Source organism: Lutra lutra, chromosome 6 (genome assembly GCF_902655055.1).
Source record: "Lutra lutra chromosome 6, mLutLut1.2, whole genome shotgun sequence".
Lineage (NCBI taxonomy): Eukaryota > Metazoa > Chordata > Mammalia > Carnivora > Mustelidae > Lutra > Lutra lutra.
In genome coordinates this window covers 62496983-62520714 of record NC_062283.1, presented here as the reverse complement: position 1 = coordinate 62520714, position 23732 = coordinate 62496983, and the positions used below count along the sequence as shown (strand labels likewise).

Genomic DNA, 23732 nt, shown 5'->3' with positions numbered 1-23732 from the left:
TCTCCTTCCTTCCTTCCTTCCTTCCTTCCTTTCTTTTTTTATTTTTTTTAAATTTTAAAAAATTTTTAAAAATTTTTTTTAAAGATTTTATTTATTTATTTGACAGAGAGAGATCACAAGTAGACGGAGAGGCAGGCAGAGAGAGAGAGAGAGAGAGAGAGAGAGGGAAGCAGGCTCCCTGCTGAGCAGAGAGCCCGATGCGGGACTCAATCCCAGGACCCTGAGATCATGACCTGAGCCGAAGGCAGTGGCTTAACCCACTGAGCCACCCAGGCGCCCCATTTTTTTAAAAATTTTTTAAAGATTTTTATTTATTTGACAGAGAGATCACAAGTAGGCAGAGAGGCAGGCAGAGAGAGGGGGAAGCAGGCTCCCCGCTGAGCAGAGAGCCCGATGTGGGGCTCGATCCCAGGACCCTGAGATCATGACCTGAGCCGAAGGCAGAGGCCTTAACCCACTGAGCCACCCAGGCGCCCCCCTTCCTTTCTTTTTAAAATTTATTTGAGAGAGAGCATAAGCAAGGGGAGCGGCAGGCAGAGGGAGAGGAAGAAGCAAGCAACCTCCCCCCTGAGCTGGGCGTCCAAGTCAGAGCCCAAGCCCAGGGTCCCGGATCATGACCCAAGCCGAAGGCAGAGGGTCAACCACCACCCTCCCTCCTTTTAAAAAGATTTATTTATTTATTTGAGATAGAGAGAGAGAGGGAGTGAGCAAGGGGAAGGCAGAGGGAGAGAAGCAGACTCCCCGCTGAACGACCGATGAGATCATGGCCTGAGCCGAAACCACCTGTTGGATGCTTCACCAGCTGAGCCGCCCAGGAAGCCCCTGGCCCTCAGTCTTGAATCTTGGGGGCCCAGCAGAGCTGTGGCTTCATTAGGTAAGGCTGACCTAAATCTCCCATGGAACAAAGGGCATCCCAGGAGAGTTGTCACCATGCCCTGGAGGACTCCTCCTCTTAGGGACTCTTGGAGCTCTGTCGATCAAGGGGTCAGGGGCTCACTTCCTACACATCCCAGCTACCCCATCATGGCAACCCGAGGCTAGCCCACTTGGTCCCTGAGCACCGATCTGTAAGTCCCAGAGCCACGGAGTCGGTGACCTCCCAATGGATGGCAGCCCCTCCCCCAGGCCAAAAAGACCTCCCAAACAGACCGGGATCCCTGAAGACCTGGTTACCAGGGAGGGCCCAGTGCTGGCCCAGCCCCTGGGCTGGATTCCGACTGCAGGCTCTCTGCTCTTCAGACTAACTGGTCCCGCCTCCAGAGTCCAAGGGTCCAAGTGGTGGGTGGGCCATGCTGTCCTGAGCACTACAGAGGAAGGTGGCACTGAGAACCGTTGGTGGGTGGGCAGCATGAGATTCGAGGAGCTGCTAGAGCAGGTGGGCGGCTTTGGGCCCTTCCAGCTGTGCAATGTGGCCCTGCTGGCCCTTCCCCGAGTGCTGCTGCCCATGCACTTCCTCCTGCCCGTCTTCCTGGCGGCTGTACCTGCCCACCGCTGTGCGCTGCCTGGTGCCCCCGCCAACTTCAGCCACCAGGACACATGGCTGGAGGCCCACCTGCCCCGGGAGCCTGACGGCACCCTCAGCTCCTGCCTCTACTTCACCCACTCCCAGGCCCTCCCCAACACCACATTTTGGGGAGCGGACCAGAGCCCTGGGCAGCTGGAGGGTGAGCCCTCCACAGCACCCTGCCCTCAGGGCTGGGACTACGACCGCTCCGAGTTCTCCTCCACCATTGTAACCGAGGTACCCGTGTGTGAGACCGGGGGACACGAGAGTGGGATGGGCCTACCACTGCCTTGGGTGATTACTGTGTGGGCAGGAGATGCATTACCTTACTTTTAAGAATCTGTTTACCTATCTGTAGATGGGATCTATGAATTTAAAGCAGTGAGCTTTGTTCCTGGCCCGTAGTAAGGAGCCCTTACGGGGAGCTGCTAGTGTTAGCTGGGAGGGGATTAAGGCAGGGAAGGGCTAAGATGGCTCCAGGGAGCTGGGAGAGAGAGTTGAGAAAGGTGTTTCTACAGTAGGAGGCGAAGAAACCATACAGGCCTCCTTCTTTCTCTTCTTCTTTTTGGTCCCAGGTCTGGGATTTATATAATCCGTCCAGAGGTGAACGCAGATGGGGGCATTCTGTCTGGAGAGGAGCAGACCTGTTGTCAAAGAGAAGGCCCTCCATGAAAAGAAACTGACGCTGCAGGACTGGGGGGGGGGTGCAAAGTCTCGTACCCCTCAAGCTGGGGTGAATAGTTGAGGGTTTCTTATCTGACATGGAGGTGCCAGGATGGGACTGTTGACCTTGGAAGGCCCCAGAGTCTAGAGAGGAAGGGTCGGTGCTAGCTGGAGAGGGCCTGTATCCATGGGAGTCCCCTCCCTGTTTGTCCCTGCAGTGGGACCTCGTGTGTGAGCAGAAAGGCCTGAACAAAGCCACTTCCACTTTCTTTTTTGCTGGTGTGCTGGTGGGGGCTGTGGCCTTCGGATACCTGTCTGACAGGTGGGGTGCAGTGGGGGGTGGGCAGGGGAGTGGGTGGGGAGCCCTCTCCCACTAGCTGGGGTTATGGGCCTGTTCTACCTCTGTCGTGAGACCTCCCCTCTTCATAGGGAGCTGACCCCGCGTGACCCCTGTGCAGGTTCGGGCGACGCCGTCTGCTGCTGGTGGCCTATGTGAGTTCCCTGGTGCTAGGCCTGGCATCTGCAGCCTCGGTCAGCTACATCATGTTCGTCATCACCCGCACCCTCACTGGCGCAGCTCTGGCTGGCTTCACCATCATCGTGATGCCACTGGGTAAGGCAGGCAAAGGATGGGCAGGGCCTAGGAGACTGGAGGGAGGCAGTTGTCAAGGGTGAGACTAAACCCCTCTGGTCCTTGCTAATTTTCTTCCTGTCTCTGGCCCCTGCCCTGGGCCCAGAAATGGAATGGCTGGACGTGGGGCACCGCACCGTGGCAGGTGTCCTGAGCGGCACCTTCTGGACAGTGGGCGTGATGCTCTTGGCACTGGTCGGGTACCTGATACGGGACTGGCGATGGCTTCTGCTGGCTGTCACTCTGCCTTGTGCCCCAGGCATCCTCAGCCTCTGGTGAGGACTGTGGGCAGCTTGGGAGTGGGAGATAGAGGAACTCTGAGATAGAATTACTATTATTATTTTTTAAAGATTTTATTTATTTATTTGAGAGAGAGAGAGACAGAGTGAGAGAGCATGAGAGGGGAGGTCAGAGGGAGAAGCAGAATCCCCATGGAGCCGGGAGCCTGATGTGGGACTCGATCCTAGGACTCCGGGATCATGACCTGAGCCTAAGGCAGTCGCTTAACCAACTGAGCCACCCAGGCGCCCCCCCGAGATAGAACTAATCAGAGGCTGAGATTCGAATACAGAATGACTGAGAGATGAAGAGAAAGTCAGTGACTGAGAAATGGAAAAAGAGAGAAAGAGAAACCAACCAGTACAAAGAAGATGGCACTGGACATGAGAAGCAGAGAAACACAGGACAACGTATAGAGAGATGGTGGAGAGACCAAAACAGAATCAGTGAGAGAAAGTGTCAGAGGCCAGACCTGAAAGGCAGATTCAGAGGGACAGATAGAGATGGTCGGAGGAGCGACAAGAGAGACAGGGACGGAGAGATAGGGCCAGCACAGGGATAGGGAGTCCCAGCAGGAGGGTAGGAAGCCAGGCAGGGTGGCCATTTCATTGCCTCCCCAAAATGAACTGGCTTTTGATTCCCCTCGGGGATTTCTGTGTGTCTGTCTCTCCTTCACCCTATCACCGGTGGGAGAAGTGGGTGGCTGATGCTGGGGGTTGTGGTCTCAGGAATGAAACCAATCCAGCTGGAGAGAAGGGAATCCTAGGCTGTGGCGGATCCAGGCCTGGGCAAGGAAGTGTGGGAGAAGGTGGCTTTTAAGTTGGGCCTTAAAGGATGAATTAAAGTCCGTCAGGTGAGGAGGGTTTGGGCCATGTTGAGAGACTGCATGGGCAAGAGTCTGGAGGTTGACAGGCTGTGGTATGTGCAGGAGGGAGATGTGGCTGTGGGTGCTGACTTTGCCTGAAGGGCCTCCTGCTGTCTGTCCCCCAGGTGGGTGCCCGAGTCTGCACGCTGGCTTCTGACCCAGGGCCGTGTGGAGGAGGCCCACAGGTACTTGCTCCGCTGTGCCAGGCTCAATGGGCAGCTCGTGGGTGAAGACGGCCTGAGCCAGGAGGTGAGGGAGAATGTGTGTGTGTGTGAGTGCACGTGCGTGCATGAGAGGGACGTGCATGTGTGTGTGTGAGGCCTATGTCAAGCGCCCCCTTCCTGGGGCCCAGTGTGTGTGTGCAGGAAAAGTTTCTGGCCTCCAGTGGACAGCTCCAAACTCTTCAAAATGTCCTGCCTGGCTCTGGTGGGCCACATCCTTTACTCAGGGCCCACCCTATTCAGCTTGCAAGTGCATCCCCACCCCCACTGCTGAAGAAGGAAGAGTAGAGACCCAGGAAGATCAATGTGCCTAGCTAAGCCATGTGCCTAAGCCAACTCTGATGTCACAAACTCTCCTTCTCTCCCACCAGGCCCTGAACAAAGTGGCCACTCGGGAGCGAGTGGTTCAAAGACCCTCCTACCTAGACCTGTTCCGGACCCCACGGCTCCGACACATCTCACTGTGCTGCATGGTGATGTGGTAAGGAGGGGGCCTGGCCTGGGCCTGGCAGGGTGGGCATCGGTGGACAGAAGGGCGGCAGACTCCGGGATGGTGCTGAGTGTGAGAGGAAGATGGACAAGTGAACTGTAACTGTGCAGAGCAGGACGACCAGCCCTTGGGGGCAGGGGACTCTGGAAAGTCACAGATGGAGCAGTCATCAGAGGTGGGGTTCAGATGCAGGCTCTGCCACTTCCTTGCTCTGAGACCTTGGACAGGTCACAACACCGAGCCTCAGAGCCCCTTCTGCAAAACAGGACACTGTTAGTTCCTACCTCAAGGCTTGCTGTGAAGATTAGGTAAAGACGCTTTGGCCATTGGCACTTGCTGCACACTCCCAGGGGTTATGGGGACAGGGAAGGTGGTGGGCATTGGGCTCTGGAGGTGGGGGAGGCGGTCCTTCTAAAAAGTCAAGGTTCCCTAAAAAGAGAGAACAAGGAGCCAGCGTGAAAAGGGGGGGGCACCCTGAGTGGCATCCTGACCCCTTTCAGGTTTGGAGTGAATTTCTCCTATTATGGCCTGAGCCTGGACGTGTCGGGGCTGGGGCTGAACGTGTACCAAACGCAGCTGCTGTTCGGGGCTGTTGAGCTGCCCTCCAAGCTGCTGGTCTACCTGTTGGTGCGCCACATGGGACGCCGTCTCACGCAAGCAGGAATGCTCCTGGGCACGGCCCTTGCTTTGGGTATCAGTCTGCTGGTGCCCTCTGGTGAGCCCCCACCTACTGCCCGGAGGCCCCGCCTCCTGCCCAAGAAGGCCCGCCCTTTCCCGGAACCGCCTGCTCAAAGTCCAGCGCTCGGGGAACCTCCCATCGCTGGAACTCTGGGTCTCCCGCAAGGCCCGCTCACTACCCGAACCCCTTTTCCTCCAGAGATGGGCACATGGAGCATCGCCCTGGCTGTGATAGGGAAAGGTTTTTCTGAAGCTGCCTTCACCACTGCCTACCTGTTCACGTCGGAGTTGTACCCTACTGTGCTCAGGTGAGGGGAGCCTGGGTTCCAGGCAACCCACCTGGGGGAGGGCTTGTAGTCACATCTTTTTACCAGCAACCCCACCCCCCAACACACACACTCACACTGCCACCCAGAGGGCTTGTAGTCACATCTTTTTACCAACACCACACACACTGCAGCCCAGTTCCTCCTACCCGGTCCTTAGACGGAACCCAGAATACAAGAGCTAATCAGAGCTGTCTGTGTTTGTTTAAATCTGGTAGAAGGCAGAGCATTTTATTGTTACTAAGTGACCCTGAGCGAGGTCACACTTCTCTAGGCCTCTTTAAAAGAAAAGTCACAAAAAGTGCTATCTGCCCTTCCCTTCCCATTCACTACAGCCCCAGGCAGTGCTGCCTAGGGGGTTGTCTCTGGACTTAAGGCCTGCTCCCCCCCCCTTTTTTTTTTTTTACCTTTTTAAAGACTGTATTCATTTGAGAGAGAGATGAGAGAGAAAGAGAGAACATGAAGTGGGGAGAGGGTCAGACAGGGAGAAGGAAAGGGAGAGAATCTCAAGCAGACTCCCACAGAGCTGAGGCGGGGCTTCATCCCTCAACCCCCAGATCATGACCTGAACCAAAATCCAGAGTGGCCATGCCCAACCAATTTAGCCACCCAGGCACTCCTTGACATCCTTTCAACTAGCTATTGGCAGGTGGGGACTGGGTAAATTTAGAAAGCCTTGTTCCTCCTCTACCAACATGGCAGGGTCTCTAGGAGCTGGGACCTTCTTCCTTCCACACTACGCTTTCCCTACCCGCTTTCTGATGACTTTTCCTTCAGCAGTACCTGATTGATTCTGTCAGAATGGGGGTCCCATCCTCTGGTGAATACTGGCTTGGGGTCCCTGGCCTGGGGACAGATGGGAAGACCACCTGGAAGAAGCCTCAGCTTTCTTAGCCATCTAGGGAGAAGGGGGCTCAGGACATGCCAGCCCAGGATGGGAGCCCTCTGAGGCATGACCCTAAGTAGTTGTGAACACCCACCCGTTCCCCCATCCTCTCTCTGAGCAGACAGACAGGGATGGGGCTGACTTCACTGGTGGGCCGGCTGGGGGGCTCTCTGGCCCCACTGGCAGCTTTGCTGGATGGAGTATGGCTGTCACTGCCCAAGCTCACTTATGGGGGGATCGCCTTGCTGGCTGCCTGCACTGCCCTCCTGCTACCAGAGACGAGGCAAGCACAGCTGCCAGAGACCATCCAGGACGTGGAGAGGAGGTGTGCACAGAACGACTGTTTGTGTGAGCACATGCATGTGGGAATGAGTGCTCAAGTACCTGACGCCTTAGGTAGGATGCAGAGAGGACGTGTCTGCATGTTGTGTATCTGGTGCTTCTATGCATGTGTGCATGGGCATATGACTTGAGGCATGTAAAAGTATACAAGTCCATATGTGTGTGTACATGGATATCCAAGATTGCTCAGGAAGAGGTGGATGTGTGCACACTCAGGTATGCCTGTGCATCAGGGATGTGTGCAAGCATGTGTGGGAGTCACCTGCGGGAGTACCCATGTTTGTATACTAGCAGATGGGGGGAGGTGTAGGCCAGCCCTGATGGGGCAGGCTCGGGTGGGAGGCCCAGGGGCTAAACCCCACCACTGCTCATGACTCCTTCCTCCCCAGTGCCCCATCCAGCCTTCAGGAGGAAGAGATGCCCATGAAGCAGGTCCAGGACTGAGTGGTATCGGGACAGGCTCTCCATAGAAGTTCTGCAGCAGGGGCTGGAAGACCAGAAGGAGCATCAAGCCCCATCCCCAGGGCTGGGGTGGCCAACAGTGCCCCCTCTCTGTGCTCATTCAGCCTCGACTATTTGGCCTCCAGCAGCTGGGTGACTTCCTAGAATGCAGTCGGCTGCTGAATAATTCTGGTACCCTTGGTATGGCTGGGGGGAGTTCTAGAAATGAAGGTGCCCCAAGGGTTTGGGGCAGCATGGACGAGCCCTGGATGGGAAGCCAGTCTGCCCCTGTGATCTGATCACAACTTTGCCACTGATTTGCTGTGTGACCTTTGGCATGTGGCTTTCCCTCTCAAGGCTTCAGTCTGTTCATCTCTCGAATGGATAATGAAGGCTCTTAGTAGACCTCACCACAGGATCTATCTTTTGTCAGGCTCAAACGAGATGCCGAATAACGTGCTTCCTCTAGAGATGGTGCTAAAGAAGGGACTGCCCTATGATGACTTCTAGCACCAACAGGCTTGTGGGCATGCTCTCCACTGTGTGGTACTGGGAGCTTCCCGGGTCGAGGGTAACCAGGAGAACAGAGCTCTTTGTTCCCATGATTGGCCCTATACCTCCCAGGCACTTTGCAGGGTGATGCATCCCCCACCCCACGCCTCCCATCTTCCACCCCATTGTTTAGGCCTCATGCCCAAAGAAGAGTTGAAGGCATGGGAGCCAACATTTTATTGGAGAAGCCAGAATAAACACGTTTCTTAAGTACCTTGAAATTACAGAATTTGCTAGGAAAAGGGACTGGGAAGGCCGGGAGGACACCCTTTAAAATGTGGTGGTCTATGTCCTCCTGGCCAGACAGGAACGAAGTGAGGAATCAGCAAGGTCTAGGCTCCCTGGTCTACCATGGAGCCTAGGCCCAGGCCACTGGAAGACCACCCCCTCCCGCCCCCGCCACCCCATGGGACTGGAGAATTTTGTAGCTCCCACTCAACCATGGAGGGGATGGTATGAGGCCTGAGTTAGAGTGACCTCTCCTGTGAGCGTCTCATTTGGATTTTATCTCCACGGGGTCATAGATGTAGCAGCCCACATCACCAATGTTCACACCTGAGGGAGAGAGCCCCGTCACCAAGGGCCTTGGGGGTGGGGGTTGTTGGGCTGAGGGATGAAGGGAATCGGGAGGGGCCTGGGTGTGTTTGACTATAGGGGAAGTTGTCCACACATCCCCACATGCCATACTTTAGGCCCGCTGTCTGGGGTGGGGCTGCCCACCTTTGGGGCCAAACAGGTAGCCGTAGCAGGGGATGTGGCAGTAGGGGACGCCGTCATGCTGGGACATAGAGAGAAAAGAGAGCCATCTCAGCTTGGCTCCCTTCCCATCTCCAGCCTACCTCCTCTCAACATAAGTACCCATCCCTGCCCCGTTCACCTCAGCATGACTCCCAGCAGTCAGGGTCTTCCGGCAGCGCTGGCACCTCAGACAGGGTCGGTGCCAGTTTCTACCCAAAGACATCACCTTCTCAGCTGGTGGTGGAGAGAACTGGTAATTCTAGGGCAGGGCAATGAGACCTACCTGCTTTGCACCACCTCCCTACACTTTGATGCCCATCCTCTTCCCTCCTCCCCAAGCTTCCCATTGTCACTTACCAAAATAGACAGGTTCCTCACAGCCAGGGCACAGTGAAGTCTCCCCAGTGAATGTCTTCATGTGGGGAGGGCCTTTAAGGGGAAGAGGCCCTGGCTAGGGCTGAGGTGGGGGCCAGGCCTAAGCAGGGCCCTTCAGCACCAGCTTGCACATGGCTTCTTCAAAAAGCCATGCTCATCCTGGAGCACTCCACCCAGCTCGCCATAGATCTCCTTTCTTCGGCAGAGCTGAGTCTCCTATGACCCCCACCTCCTGTCCCCAACCTTTCTGCAGAAGGGACCCCCTGCTTCCTTCTCCTCCCAGGGGTTCAGGTGCCCACTAGCTCAACCCTGGTCAGCAACTCTATCCTCAGGAAACCTGAGCTGATACAGGAGCAGGCCAGGGCATGGGTGTCAGGTGTTAGGGAGCATGGCGTCATTGCCCACTCTAGGGAATGGGAGGAAGGTACAGGGAGAGGAGAGAAGTGGAAGAATAAGAGGGGCTAACCCTGTCTCAATGACCTCTCACTCCTCGGTCATTCCTTCCATGGCCTTGGCTTGGGAGAGGCCTGAATTCCAGGCCAGCTTTGCCTGACTCGCTGTGTGACTGCACAATGCCACTTGCTCTCTCCAAACCTTGGTTTCCTCACCTGTAAAATGCAGGTGATAATGCCATCTACCCAATTTACCTCTTAACTCAGCAGCTGACATCAGAGAACCCCCCCAAAAAGGGCCACGAGTAAGAGAAGACTTTGCCACAAACGAAGTTATAGGAATGTGAAGCAGAAGACTAAGTGGGAGACCTGTTCCAGCCTGGGGATGAGGAGTAGCTGCGGCCCAACTTCACTTACTTTTCTTGCCCTGGGGGAAGCCAGTCCTGGGCCTGGGGGGGCTGAAACTGCTGGGGCTGAGGGGAGTGGTGCTGGCTGGGGTGGGAGTGGGAGGATTGTAGAGGTAGGAGCCCACACCACCAATGTTCACCCCTGCAGAGAAAATAGTGGCTGTCAGGCTTGAACCTCCAGTTCCCGGCCACAAAGAGGGTCCTGCTGTCCCCTGGCCTCTTCTAGGCTGGTACTTACCCCTGGGTCCGAAGAGAGCCCCATAGCATGGCTTGTGGCAATATGGCCTCCCGTTGTGCTAGGCACAAGCAGAGGAAAGAGGGCTGCTCAGGACTAAAGGCCTGGGGTAGGGTGGTGGTGGTGGTGGGGTCTCCTGTGTCCCACAGGCCTTCTCTCAGGACAGACTGCCAGGTGTGTCTGTCCATTGGCCTGGGCTTGTGGGGCCGGGAGAGGTGTAGGGTGAGCATGTCAGAATTGCCACTGTGGTCAGGAGAATGAGCAAGAGCAGGTCAGAAAACCGTGGCTTCCCTCCCCTCCCCACCAAAAGGAATGGGGTCCAACAGCACAACTCAGGTATCCCAAATCCTGGCTGGTGTGGGGCCCTCCGAGTAGGTGGTCTTGGTATTTGCTGAGGTTGCCTTTAGTGAGCCTCCTGAGTCGAAACTGGGGGCTGGTGCTTAGGGGACAGTGACAGATAGCCCTGGCTAGGCCTCACCTCTGCATGCCCTCCTGGGGACAGGACGCTGTGGCAGCGCTCACATTTCAGGCAGAAGCGGTGCCAGTTCTTGCCCAGGGAGCTCACCTTCTCCGCTGTGGGGGACAAGGTGGAACCGGGCAGTGGGGAGATAGGCCACGCAGCGGGGGGCCCCCTTTTCCCTCCTTAGCCCCGCCCGCCTGCTTCCTAGACACTGTGAGGAGTGTCCCGGGAAGTTCAGCTCGAACCCGCCCGAGTGCCCTGCGCTCCCAGAGGTGGAAAGAGGGTCTGAGGCCACACTGTCGTAAACTCCTCCAACGCCCCGGCTCACACTCGCCCCATCTCCCCCTCCTCAGCCCGGGCCTCACCGAAGAAAACGGGTTGCTGGCAACGCGGGCAGGTCCAGCTCATGGCTCCGCTCAGCGCAGCCCGCGCCTCACACAGTAGGCACCAAGGTGGGGGGCTTCGGTCCCGCCCCCTCCGCCGGCCCCGCCCATGGCTCCGCTGGGAGCCTCATTGGGCTGAAACAGTAGCTCTTCGCCGCCTATTGGCCGTCAGAAATTTAGACCAATTCCACCTGGGAGACGCCGGCGATTTCGCAGTTACTTCCAAAAGCTGAAGTCTCCGACCCGTGTAGGTGACAGAGGGACTTGTAGCCAGACGGGAAAGGAAGAGAGCAGTGAAGACGCCGGGGGGTGGGGGGGTGCCGTGGGCCGGAGAGGGCACTAGTTTCTGTCTTCGAACAAAGGGGAAAATTGTCCAGAGGGCGGACTTCATGAAAACACTGTAATTTCCTCAAAGCTAAGGGTCAGCCTTCTTTGAAATGGCTTAACTCCGCCTTGACCCTCTCAGGAGGTTAAGAGGGTCGGAATCTGGAGCGCATCTCTGCCACTTACTCTCTGGCTTCAGGCAAATTTCCTCTGCATCCATTTTGTTTGCACAATGAGTATGATGATTAATCTCTACCTCATAGGATTGTTGTGGGAATGAAGCTAGTACGCGTAAAGGGCCCAGTGCTTGGCACATAGCTGCTATAAAAGCGATAGCTATCATTAAGATGGATCCCATAATGAACTCAAAAGACTCTTTGGTAGCCTCAAAGTGTGGTCTGGATACAATGGTTTTCTTGTGAAATTACAAAGTGTGTTAAATTTAAATATATAACTCAGACACAACACAATTAGATATTCCTAATTTAGTTTCAAGGTTTTAATATTTGTTACCAGTAGCCCAAGAGTGTTTCAAAGGACACTTCAAGAAAACCCACACAGAAAGGAAGAAAATATTTGCAAACATAGTATCTGATAAGGATCTAGTAATAAGAATATATAAAGGACTCTTACACGTCAACAAAGACAACCCAATTTAAAAACAGGCAAATAATTTGAATAGACATTTTTCTAAAGAAGATATACACATGGCCAACAAGCACATGAAAAGGTGCTCAACATCATTAGTCATTTAGGGAAAAGGAAAATCAGGATCACAATGAGATACCATTTTAGAAGTATTAGAATGGTATAATAAAAAAGATAAGTAATAACAAGTATTAGGATGTGTCAAAATTGGATTCCTCATATGCTACTGATGAGAATGTAAAATAGTGCAGCCCTTTGAAAAACATCCTGGTAATTCCAGGTTAAAAAGGTTAAAAGGAGTTAAAAAGGTTAAAAGTTAAAAAGGTCAAAAGGTTAAAAAGAGTTGCCGTATGATCCAGCAATTGCAATCCTGGGTATATACTGAAGAGAAATGAAAGCATATGTCCACATGAAAACTTGCACATGAATGTTCATAGTACTGCTATTCACAACAGCTGAAAGTCCATCAGCTGATAAACAGATGAGCAACGTGGCTTATCTGTGCTAGAACAGGACTCAGCCATAAAAAGGAATGGAGTACTGATGCACACTACAACCTGAATGAGCCATAAAAACATGCTAAATGAAAGAAGCCAGACATACAACACCATATACTGTAGGCTTCCATTTATATGAAATGTCCAGAAAAGGGAAATCCATAAAGACAGAAAAGTGGATTAGTCATTCCTAGGGGTGTGGAGGAGGGGCAACTGGGCATATCTGCTGAGGAGGTATTAGATAGATCTCTTTGTGGGGAGATGAGAATGGTCTGGAATGAGTGATGATAGTTGGACAACCTCATGAATATACTAAAAATTAATGAATTGTGTATCTTAGAAGGGTGAATTTTATATGTGAATAATTCCTCAATAATAATAATAATAATGGACGGGGCACCTGGGTGGCTCAGTGGGTTAAAGCCTCTGCCTTCGGCTCAGGTCATGATCCCAGGGTCCTGGGATAGAGCCCCGCATCAGACTCTCTGCTCAGCAGGGAGCCTGCTTCCTCCTCTCTCTCTGCCTGCTTCTCTGCCTGCTTGTGATCTCTGTTTGTCAAATAAATAAATAAAATCTTTAAAAAAAAATAATAATGGCCAAAGATTATTTTTTTTAAAAGGCAGCTCAGGAAATGAGGGTCAGGAAAGAGAGCTAATTGCTGTGTGCCAGTGCCCCAGCAGAGAAAACAATCCCTTGATGAAGTATTAGGTGGTGAAATGAAGAATTTTCTGGGGTAAATTCCTTTGTTTTGTCATATCAGCCCAGAAACAGCTCAAGGGGGTGTGGGTGCTGAGCTTAGCCTTCAGCTGCAGTCCTGTGTCCTGCTGGGTGAAAGGGGTCCTATCTGTGTCTCAGGAGTTCGAGAGCCTCTCTGGACTTCAGTTCCCTCCCTGGGCAATGGGATAGGAATGGTGTCTATGAATTTCCACTCAACATTCCTCTTTCCTCAGTTGTCTCTATCCATACTTTCTTCTTATAACACTTGTTTTATCCTCCTTGTTGACCTCTAAAGGTAGAAGCCTGCATACCATGAAACAAATTTGTCTATATTTTCTCATTATCTGTTTCTCGTTTTGGGAACTATTTCAAGATCCTTAGTTTTATACCTGTTTCTTGATGGGCTTCTTTAACAAACTTGAAAAACAGTCTCAGTCTCCACCAATATTTTACTTTTGTGTTTCTGCTTCTCTCGTTCATTTCTTCTTCCAGAAGGCAGCTTGAGGTTCACTGTTTTTTGCTCTCTATGGCTCTCATGGAGAAGGTCTTACTTCAGGAGGTTGGGAGGACTTCATTGTAGTCATTCATAGACACTGTATTTATTGTCCTTTAGAAAGGTTAGCTTCATTGGCCCACAGAACTATCCTTAGAATTTCTGGGGCATATCAAATCATCTTTCGCTGAGGCTCTGCAGCTCTTTCTGTGTTGGGTCACCTTGGACACATACCTCAGCCCTGTATAGAGGTCATCTTTACCAGAGCATCCAGCACAGGACCCCACATAAAGAAACAGGTGTCGGAGTGTGAGCACCATGGTGCCTTCACACAACTTGCACTGAGTCAGTGGGGCAAGTGCTTTACTGCTCCTGTCTTCTGGGGCCTTCCTGCATTGCATGGCCGTGACAAACACAGTATGCCTTATCTCTTCTCTTTCAGTGCTTAGGAAAGGCTAGTTGAGGCTCCTCCTTTCCAAATATTGGCCATCCAGTTGCAAGTACAGCAAATCATAGTATTCCACTCTTCCTTGACTGGCTTCTATTATTCTGTCTCTAAAAGAGGCTTTGTAAAGATTGCTAACAGGGAAAATGAACACTTCTTGTAGGAATGCATTTGCAGTTACTGACGGTGGCTGTTCTGAACACTTTGTGTGACCTAAAGCCTCTAACATGATAGTTTAATGAATACCACAAATGGTTAAGTTCAGTAGAGTGTACGTAGCACCCAATCAGCTGTCAGGGTGGAGTTTGTGTCCTCTGAGAGGCAGATCCCTCTTTAATAAAGATGATTGTTCCCTTGGTGCCCCTCAAATACCCCCTACTTTTTCCTGCACAGACCTGTCACATTATCTGTATAGTTGTGTTACACTTATTTACTTGTTGGGCTTTCTTCAACCAACATGACTGATTCTTATCTGTGTACCTATAGCACCAAGTACAGTGGGGGTGCTCAGTATGATAGTTATTATTTTTTTTTTAAGATTTTATTTATTTATTTGACAGAGAAATCACAAGTAGGCAGAGAGGCAGGCAGAGAGAGAGAGGAGGAAGCAGGCTCCCTGCCGAGCAGAGAGCCCGATGCGGGGCTCGATCCCAGGACTCTGAGATCATGACCTGAGCCGAAGGCAGTGGCTTAACCCACTAAGCCACCCAGGCGCCCCATATAGTTATTATTTTTTAAAGACTTTTATTTTTGGGGCACCTGGGTGTCTCAGTGGGTTAAAGCCTCTGCCTTCGGCTCAGGTCATGATCCCAGGGTCCTGGGATCGAGCCCCGCATCGGGCTCTCTGCTCAGCATGGAGCCTGCTTCCCCCTCTCTCTCTGCCTGCCTTTCTGCCTACTTATGATCTCTGTTAAATAAATAAAATCTTAAAAAAAAATACTTTTATTTTTAGGTAATTCGTATGCCCAACATGGGGCTCAAACTCACAACCCTGAGATCAAGAGTCACTTGCTCCACTGACTGAGCCAGCTGGGTGCCCCTATTTTTATTATTAATGAAATCCATCCCTTACACTTATTTCATGTTTTTAGGCTCTATTGTTAGGTACATTTGTTTTCAGACTGTTGGTAGTTTTTGATGAATTGACACTTTTATTGTTATGAAGCTGAAGAAATAAGCTTTCCAACAAGATGAGTGGTGGTGAAGATAATGACCCCAAACACCTGAGGGCTGTCACATGGATGAGGCATTAGGGCACTACTGAGACCCCTGGAGAGAGGTCACAGAGAAGCAGATTGGGATTCTGTCCAAGGAAAGAACGTTCTTACAGAGCCCAAACACGGGGTGGCTGCTTCAGATAGTAGGAGCTTCCTATCTCTGGATGTCATAAATAACACTGGAGAACAAAACAACTGATCACTAGTGTTGCCGAAGGGATGCAAGCATCATACACAGACAGATCTTCGAGTTTTCCTCACAATTTGGCAGTATATGATTCTGTGATTCTATTACCAAAGAAGAGTTTCAAATTTGTGTTAGCAAGAGAGCACTGTTAAAACAGTGACAGCTAGGGGCGCCTGGGTGGCTCAGTGGGTTGAGCCTCTGCCTTCTGCTCAGGTCATGGTCTCAGGGCCCTGGAATCGAGCCCCGCATCTGGTTCTCTGCTCAGCAGAGCTTCCTTCCCCCCTCCGCCTGCCTCTCTACCTACTAGTGATCTCTGTCAGATAATAAATAAAATCTTAAAAACAAAACAGTGACAGCTACCACCCATGGAGCACCAGCCACAGTCACTGTACTTGTTATTTATGATCCTATAACACCCAGGTGAGGGGTTTAAATGCTACATTATCGGGGCACCTGGGTAGCTCAGTTGGTTAAATGTCTGCTTTGGCTCAGGTCATGATCCCGGCTCAGCAGGGGAGTCTGCTTTTCCCTCTCTCTCTGCCCGTGCTTGTATGCTCTCTCTCAAATAATAAATAAATGAAAAATGCTACATCATCAATTGTACATAAAAGCAAACTGGCTTGGAGAGGTTAAGAGATTTGTTCAAATCATACAGACTCAGGATTCTCAAGTTCATACTCTTTCCACTCCCTGCTCCTAAGCATGGTTTCTGCTAAGCTGCCCATGTGTTTGAGTCTGAAAGGATATTATCCTTGTCTACACAGCACCTCTGCGCCCAAAGGTAAGAGAACCTCTCCAAGTAAATAATGAATGGGTTGCAAGAGACGGGAATGTCATTAAAGCTTTTCCATGGCTTTTCAGTGCCCTCAAGGTAAAGTTTTTAACTTGGCTCTAAGTACCTCACCTTTCCAGTTCTAGCCATTCCTCCTGTTTCTCCCTCCAACCGCTAAATGAGCTTCTTAAACCTGCCAAATCCTTTTCTGCCTCAGAACCTTTGCAAATGCTATCTCCGTTCTGGGAACTTGCTTCCTGAATATCTTCACCTCACTAATTCCTGCCTAACTTCAGTTCCCCCTCACCCACTCAATATCAGGCTATTGGGCCCAGGCATTCTCTCCCATAGCATCCTGTGCTGGAGGGCCAAGGGGGTACAATCAATGACAACTGTTTTTTCCCTACTTGACAGCTCAACCGAACAAGGGGAAAAAGGCAAATAGAGACTCATGATAAAGGCTACATTTGTAGCTTAGTGGGAGAATAAAAGAGGTCTGCCAACTTCCTGCCCTACCTGCTCCTACCCAGGAACCTGGGCTTTATCTACCCCATTAGTCTGTAAGCTCCATGAGGGCAGGGACCAGGAATGCTTTGCCAAACACTGTGTATGCTTCCAATGCCTTGCTTAATCTCTGATACATAGTGCTCAAGAAATACTTATTGGTGAAAGAATGTTAAATGTTATACACAAGTCTCCCTCTAATGTGAGTAGATGAGGGCTAGTGAGGAGATGTGGAGTTAGGAGGGGACTGGTAGGAGTTGAGAGTGTCATTACAACAAAAGCCCTGGAGTAAGGGAAGCTTAGGTGCCTAGGAGTAAGAACACAGGAGTTCGTTTCTTCATACCCATGAGGATCAGCATGTATGAAGCAAACCAGAATATGACTTAAACTGATCCTGATTATAAACACTAGATAATGAAAAGAGTACTGAAAAATCTGCTCTGGCAGCAAACCAGTTCCACTAATTGCAGTCATTCACAAGAACTTACTAATTAAGCTTAATTAGCATGTGGCGCAATTATGTCTATCATTAAATACATGGCAAATGAGAGAATATGGGAAGGTGTTATGTAAACTGTAAAGCACCTTACAAATATGACTGCTATAATGTGTCAGGTTAGCACTGAGTTTTGATTACAACTATAAAGTCCACTTATTTTTAACTTTGTAGACTTGTTCAAGTATATGGGCATATGCTTAAACTTTTAAGGCATTATCAAAAACTTTGTTCCTTAATGGCTCTTGAAAGGTTCCACTAAGTTCTGGTATGTTAATGAAAAATTAGTCTTACCTCTTGATCACTGTGTCACTTAACCTTTACTACCCATAACCTGTGTGCTTTCTCATTCCATCTTCTGAGTATCTCCTCTAACTAGAAAGCTTTACTTTCTACCGCTTATGTTACTTAAAACAATAAAAATAGAAACATACACACAAGACAAAAACAGACTGAAATGTTTTCTTAAAACCACACTAGCAAGTCTGTTTGACTTTTTCCCTTGTTTTCCAGCATCTGCTTGCTGCCATTACATGAACCTGCTGAGAGCATTCTGTGTATAGCTACTTGTGGTTAGTTAGCTGCTTGCGGTTATTGACTGGGCTATATTTTGTGACTGAGTGGCATCAGCTGGGCTAATTCAGAATCAAGGCTGCAGGAAATAACACTCTGATCCCTCACCGTGGTTGCCTTCAACTCACACTCATGAAGAAATCAACAACAGCTTTAAATAGTGGTTTTCCATACAAAGATGGGCTTGGTTTCTCAAATATCACTTGGAAATGTGTATTTTATCTAAAAATATATGAAAATAACTATATCCAGATAATTTGCAGCATGAAAAATGTATCCATATGCTGCTGGAAACTGAGAAGAAAACAAGAGGAGTGAAACTTGGTGGTCAGCTTGCTTATAGATCTGACAGATGGTGACAATACTCCGTGATGTGAACTGTCAGCAACTTCCTCATCCCATTTTTTATAATATAAAAGAATAGTCCTTCCAGTCCTTTTCATTATCTATGTTAAGGAAAACTAAAACAGTTTAATTTTATGAATTCAGAAAAATGCAAAAGCTTACCTTTTTATAGAGTTTCTGAAACTCAAAATCACAGAACCAGGAGTCAAGTTCCAGGCTCTTCCCAACTCCAAAATGACTGGGCTTTTTCCTCTTCTCTGGAGCTTTTGGAAGAGGCAGAGCTATAATATCTTTACTCATAATCTCTTACTACCACCCCAACACGACCACCAAAAACAGGGCATCAATTACCAGTATCTTGTGGAGACAAGAATTTATGCATCCATCTTGTGATAAAAAGCCACAAAGAGGAAGGCTATAAAAACCAAGGCGGCACTGAATCTTTGCAGCTCTATAGGGGACATTTTATTTTCTACTTAGAAGCATTTCCTTTGAAGAACCTCATCTTCCCCCATTATAGATTGTTCAGTAGGGTAGATCTTGTTCTTCCATGATGAGCTTCTGATCAGGGCCTGGTCTGAGTACTTTATCCACCTGGCCACAGGAATTGTTTAGGGATAGAAGTGTGGCTCAAATCGCACTCATCCTTTTCCCTGAGACTTTTCCATAAGACTTTTTGGTGTTATCAGGAAAAATACTCTCTCATTTCCTAGACAGAAACCTTGTAAGGACCATAGCAGGCTCAAGACTGCAGGGGCTATTTTGCCCCTGAGTGAAGAGAAAATGAGGCCAAGCAAAGCTGAGAGAAATTGGAAGGGAGGGTCCTAAGGACATCTCTGACCTCCAGGATCTAACTCTGCCCCAGTTTCCCGGTATCAAGCAATAAATTATCCCCTATCCATTTTTTTCTTAAGCTTGTTTGAGTTAGATTTCTGTTAGAACCAAGAGTCCTAATTAATACAACGTTCATCTTTATACAGTTCTTGTGCTTCTTCTTGTATTTAAGAATTACATCATGGTGTATAAAGTTCTGACACTGTGAATTGCTTTATTTTCTTAATGCATGATTTTTAGGATAACCATGTAAGAAAAAAGACTAGAAAATGATATGTAAAAAATTGGACAAGTTATCCAATTAAACAACAGGCAAAGAATTTGGATAGTTTTCCAAATGGCCAATAAGCACATGAAAAACATGCTTGACATCATTAGTCATTAAAGAAATATAAATCAAAACCAGAAGGATATACTATACTATTTTATATCCACTAGGATGGCTAAAATCAAAAAAGAAAAAGAGAAAATAGCAAGCATTGGAAAAGATGTGGAGAAAATGAAACCCTCATATTTCTGGTAGGAGGGTAAAGTGATGCAACTTCTGTGGAAAACAGTTTGACAGTTCCTCAAAAAGTTAAATATATTGTGATTTCACAGAAATGGCAGACGGAGTTACAAGAATCAGTCCTCCACTAAAGCTATCATTAAGCTGGCAAAAACGGATAGAAGGAACTTTTTCAGAACTCTGGAATCTAATAAAACTTAGAGTGGAGTCCAACCAGTGGTGTGCTTAATAAAAAAAGTAGCTGTTAAATGTTATGGCATTTTTGTTTACCCGTCTACCATCCCCCATTCCCCAGTTTGGTGGTGGCCGTGGAACAGTAGTCCACATTCCTGGTGTGGCTTGCTAGTGCCAGGGGAGGAGAGATGCACCCTATTCGCAAAAGACTGTGGCTGTCAATTGTGCCCTGTCTGCTGGTTCCCTGAGGGATGCATGCTGAGTCTGACTTTTTTTTTTTTTTTTTCCCTCCCCAGCCTGGAGAGCTTTCCAAATAGCATCTGTTCAAAGTACTTAAAGACCCGTGCTACTGGTGACTGCCTAGAGCAAGAGACAGAGAACTGAAAAAGCAGCAGATGAATCTAAAAGCCTGGGAAGTAGAAGACTGAGGAGGAAACTACATGGGGAAATAAGGACTCTGAAGGGCTACTGTGTGATTGGGGAAATCCATCAAACAAAGTGCATGCCCAGGGACAGATGCATGTTCAAAAAAGACCTGAGAATATCCTAGGCTTGCACCTTTAGCTGATCTTTGGGTTCCATGCAATCAGGAGGTGAAGGCTAAGGCAGAGTTTCAGGCAAATTGGCTTAGCACTGAAGAAGTGCCCCAGCTCAGAGCCAAGCTACAAAAGCCTGGAGAGGTGCTCGTGGTGTTTTTGGTCCAGCCACTTAAGGAAACCTCTGTCAGGTCACTGACTGACTGCTGAAATAATGGAACAGAGTTTCAGTGATCACACACAACAAGAAATGCAAAAATAGTTTAGGAAAATCAATGAACAAACGGATGACAATAGTCTTCAATAACCAGAAACAACAAATGGATGACAATAGTCTTCAATAATCAGGGTATCTGATTCCCAGACTGACACAGTTTAATATTCAAAATGTTCATTTTTAAACAAAAAAATCACAAGATATATAAAGAATAAAGAACATATGGTTCATTCACAGAAAAAAAAAGAGAAGTTTACAGAAATCATCACCAAGGAAACCCAAACACTGGACTTACCAGGCAAATATTTTATTTTTTTTTTTAAGATTTTTTTTTATTTTAAGTAATCTCTACACCCAACATGGGGTTCAAACTCACAACCCCAAGATCAAGAATTGCATGTTCTAACCACTAAGCCAGCCAGGCACCCCATTTGACAAATACTTTATTTTATTTTTATTATTTTAAATATTTTATTTATTTATTTGACAGACAGAGATCACAAGTAGGCAGAGAGGCAGGCAGAGAGGCAGGCAGAGAGAGAGAGAGAGGCAGGGAAGCAGGCTCCCTGCTGAGCAGAAAGCCCCATGTGGGGCTTGATCCCAGGACCCTGGGATCATGACCCGAGCTGAAGGCAGAGGCTTTAACCCACTGAGTCACGCAGCCAGCTCCTTGGCAAATATTTTAAATCAAATGTCTTAAATGTGCTCAAAGAGCTAAAGAAAACAATAGACAAAAAATAACTAAAGGAAACTAGGAGAATGAAGAAATGAACAAATAAAGAATATCCATAAAGATATATACATTATTTATTATATTTATATGCATTTATTATTATAATATCATATAAGAACTAAATGAAAATTCTCCAGAATAGGTCATATGTTAGTCCACAAAACTCAATACATTTAAAAAGATTTAAATCATACAAAGTATCTTCTCCAACCACAGTAAAGTTAAAAATCAACAAGAGAAGGAAAACTGGAAAATTCACAAAATGTGGAAATTAAACAACACGCTCTTAAGTAACCAAAGGGTCAAAGAAGAACTCACAGGAAAATGATAAAATACTTTGAGATGGATGAAAATGAAAACACAACATATCAAAACACATGGGATGCAGTGAAAACAGTGCTAAGAGGGAAATTATAGCTATGAACATTTTAAAAACGAAGATCTCAAATCAATAACCTAACTTTATACCTTGAGGAACTAGGAAAAAAAGAGCCAACTAAACTAAAAGATAGTAGGAGGAAAAAAATCATAAAGATTACAGCAGGGATGAATGAAGTAGGGAAAAAGAACAATAGAATCAAAGCAACCAAGAGTTGATACTTTGAAAAGACAAAATTGGCAAAACTTTAGCTGAATTAAAAAAAAAAGCTTTAGCTAAATTTACTTAGAAAAAAAGGGAAGATGCAAGTAACAAAAATCAGAAATGAAAGTAGGGCATTAGTACTGACCTTACGAAATAAAAAAGCATTATAAGATAATACTGTGAACAGCTGTATGATTAAGTAGGAACCAGACAAGGATGTCACTTTTACTGCTGCTTTTAAACATTGTACTGGAAGTTCTAGCTAAAGCAATTAGGGAAGAAAAAGAAAAGGTATCCAAATTGGGAAGGAGGAAGTAAAACTATCTCTATTCTCAAATGACATGATCTTATAATATACACTATACATACATTATATATTATATTAAAGAATCCACATATACACACAAAACTAGAAGAAATGAACAAGTTCAGCAAAGTTTCAAGGTATAAGATCAACACATTGAAGTGCATTGTGTTTCTGTACACCTGCAATAAATAGTCCAAAAGGAAATTAAGAAACAATTCCATTTACAATAGCATACAAAAGAATAAAATACAGAAGAATAAATTTAGCCAGGACATGAAAGACATACACAAAAACTATAAAATACTGCTGAAAGATATTGAAGAAGACCTAATAAACAAAAAGGTATCCCATCTATGTTCATGTACTGGAAGATCTAATATTGTCAAAATGGTAATGCTATCCAAAGTGATCTATAGGTCTAAAACAATCCCTATCAAATTTCCAATGACCCTTTTTGCAGAAATGAAAAGGCAATCTTCAAATTCATATGAAACCGCAAGGTGGCCCAAGCAGCAAAATAATCTTTTTTTTTTTTTAAAGATTTTATTTGACAGACAGAGATCACAAGTAGGCAGAGAGATAGGCAGAAAGAGCGGGGGGTGGGGGGAAGCAGGCTCCCTGCTGAGCAGAGAGCCCGATGTGGGGCTCGATCCCAGAACCCTGGGATCATGACCTGAGCTGAAGGCAGAGGCTTTAACCCACTGAGCCATCCAGGCGCCCCCATAAACAGCAAAATAATCTTAAAGAAGAACAAAGTTGGAAGTCTTATACTTCTCAATTTCAAAACTTGCTATAGAACTACAGTGATCAAAATAGAGTACTGGCATCAAGATGACATATAAACCAATGGAATAGAATTGAGACTCCAGAAATAAATCTATACATCCACAGCCAATCAATTTCCAACAAAAATGCCTAGACCATTCAAAGTAGAAAAAATAATCTCTTTAACAATCTGCTGGAACAACTGTACTTCCACATACAAAAGAATGCAGTTGGACCCTACCTCACACTATATACAAAAATTAACTCAAAACAGATCAACAACCTAAACATAAGTGCTAAAACTAAAAAATTCTTAGAAGAAAACATAGGGGTAAATCTTTGTGGTCTTGGATTAGCAATGAATTCTTAAATATTATGCTGGAACCACAAGTAATAAAAGAGAAAATGGATAAACTAGATTTGATTAAAATTAAAATCTTTTGTGCATCAACAGGTATAATGAAGAATGTGAAAAGACAACATATAGCATGGGAGAAAATACCTGCAAATCATATATCTGATAAAGGTCTTGTATCCAGAATATATAAAGAATCCTTACAATTCTAGAATGAAGAGACAAACAACCCAATTTAAAAAATGGGCAAAGGACTTGAGTAGGCATTTCTCTAAAGAAGGTATGTAAAAGGCCAAAAAACACATGAAAAGATGCTCAATATCATTAGTTATCAAGGAAAGGTAAATTAAACCACAATGAAACACTAGGATGGCTATAATATATATAAAAAAGAAATTAACAAGTGTTATCAATATGGAGAAATTAGAACCACTGTACATTCCTGAAAGGGATGTAAAATGATTCAGGTGCTGTGGAAAAGTTTGGCAGTTTCTCAAAAAGTTAAACAAAATAATCAAATGACTCTGCAATTCCACTTCTAGTTATATTCTGAAAAGAAGTGAAAACAGGTACTCAAACACGTACTTATCCATGTGAAAACAGGTACTCAAACATATACTCATTCAGGAATGTA

At 47.4% G+C, this 23732-nt stretch overlaps 2 protein-coding genes across 9 annotated transcripts; one reads left to right on the top strand and one right to left on the bottom strand.

The window, feature by feature from the left end:
* The first annotated feature begins 1270 nt into the window (after positions 1-1270).
* SLC22A7 (solute carrier family 22 member 7) lies at positions 1271-7736 on the top strand. 3 transcript variants are annotated; one of them, XM_047733531.1, is made up of 10 exons: positions 1271-1741; positions 2386-2489; positions 2626-2780; positions 2905-3073; positions 4068-4191; positions 4535-4644; positions 5154-5368; positions 5531-5639; positions 6665-6868; positions 7275-7736. In XM_047733531.1, exons 1-10 carry the CDS (start codon positions 1349-1351, stop codon positions 7327-7329), a joined length of 1638 nt encoding a protein of 545 aa, XP_047589487.1. In that variant the 5' UTR covers positions 1271-1348; the 3' UTR covers positions 7330-7736. The 3 variants fall into 3 exon arrangements, with proteins under 3 accessions (XP_047589487.1, XP_047589488.1, XP_047589489.1); XM_047733532.1 differs by lacking the exon at positions 2386-2489 and having other exon boundaries at positions 4068-4127; XM_047733533.1 differs by lacking the exons at positions 2386-2489; positions 2905-3073.
* Positions 7737-8040: 304 nt separating this feature from the next.
* Positions 8041-11160, bottom strand: CRIP3 (cysteine rich protein 3). 6 transcript variants are annotated; one of them, XM_047733544.1, is made up of 8 exons: positions 10851-11157; positions 10504-10598; positions 10029-10086; positions 9801-9932; positions 8974-9045; positions 8756-8850; positions 8599-8656; positions 8041-8433 (listed from the first exon to the last, which is right to left on the bottom strand). In XM_047733544.1, exons 1-8 carry the CDS (start codon positions 10891-10893, stop codon positions 8372-8374), a joined length of 615 nt encoding a protein of 204 aa, XP_047589500.1. In that variant the 5' UTR covers positions 10894-11157; the 3' UTR covers positions 8041-8371. The 6 variants fall into 6 exon arrangements, with proteins under 6 accessions (XP_047589500.1, XP_047589503.1, XP_047589501.1 ...); XM_047733547.1 differs by lacking the exon at positions 8599-8656 and having other exon boundaries at positions 10851-11160; XM_047733545.1 differs by lacking the exon at positions 8974-9045 and having other exon boundaries at positions 10851-11158.
* Between the last annotated feature and the right edge of the window lie 12572 nt (positions 11161-23732).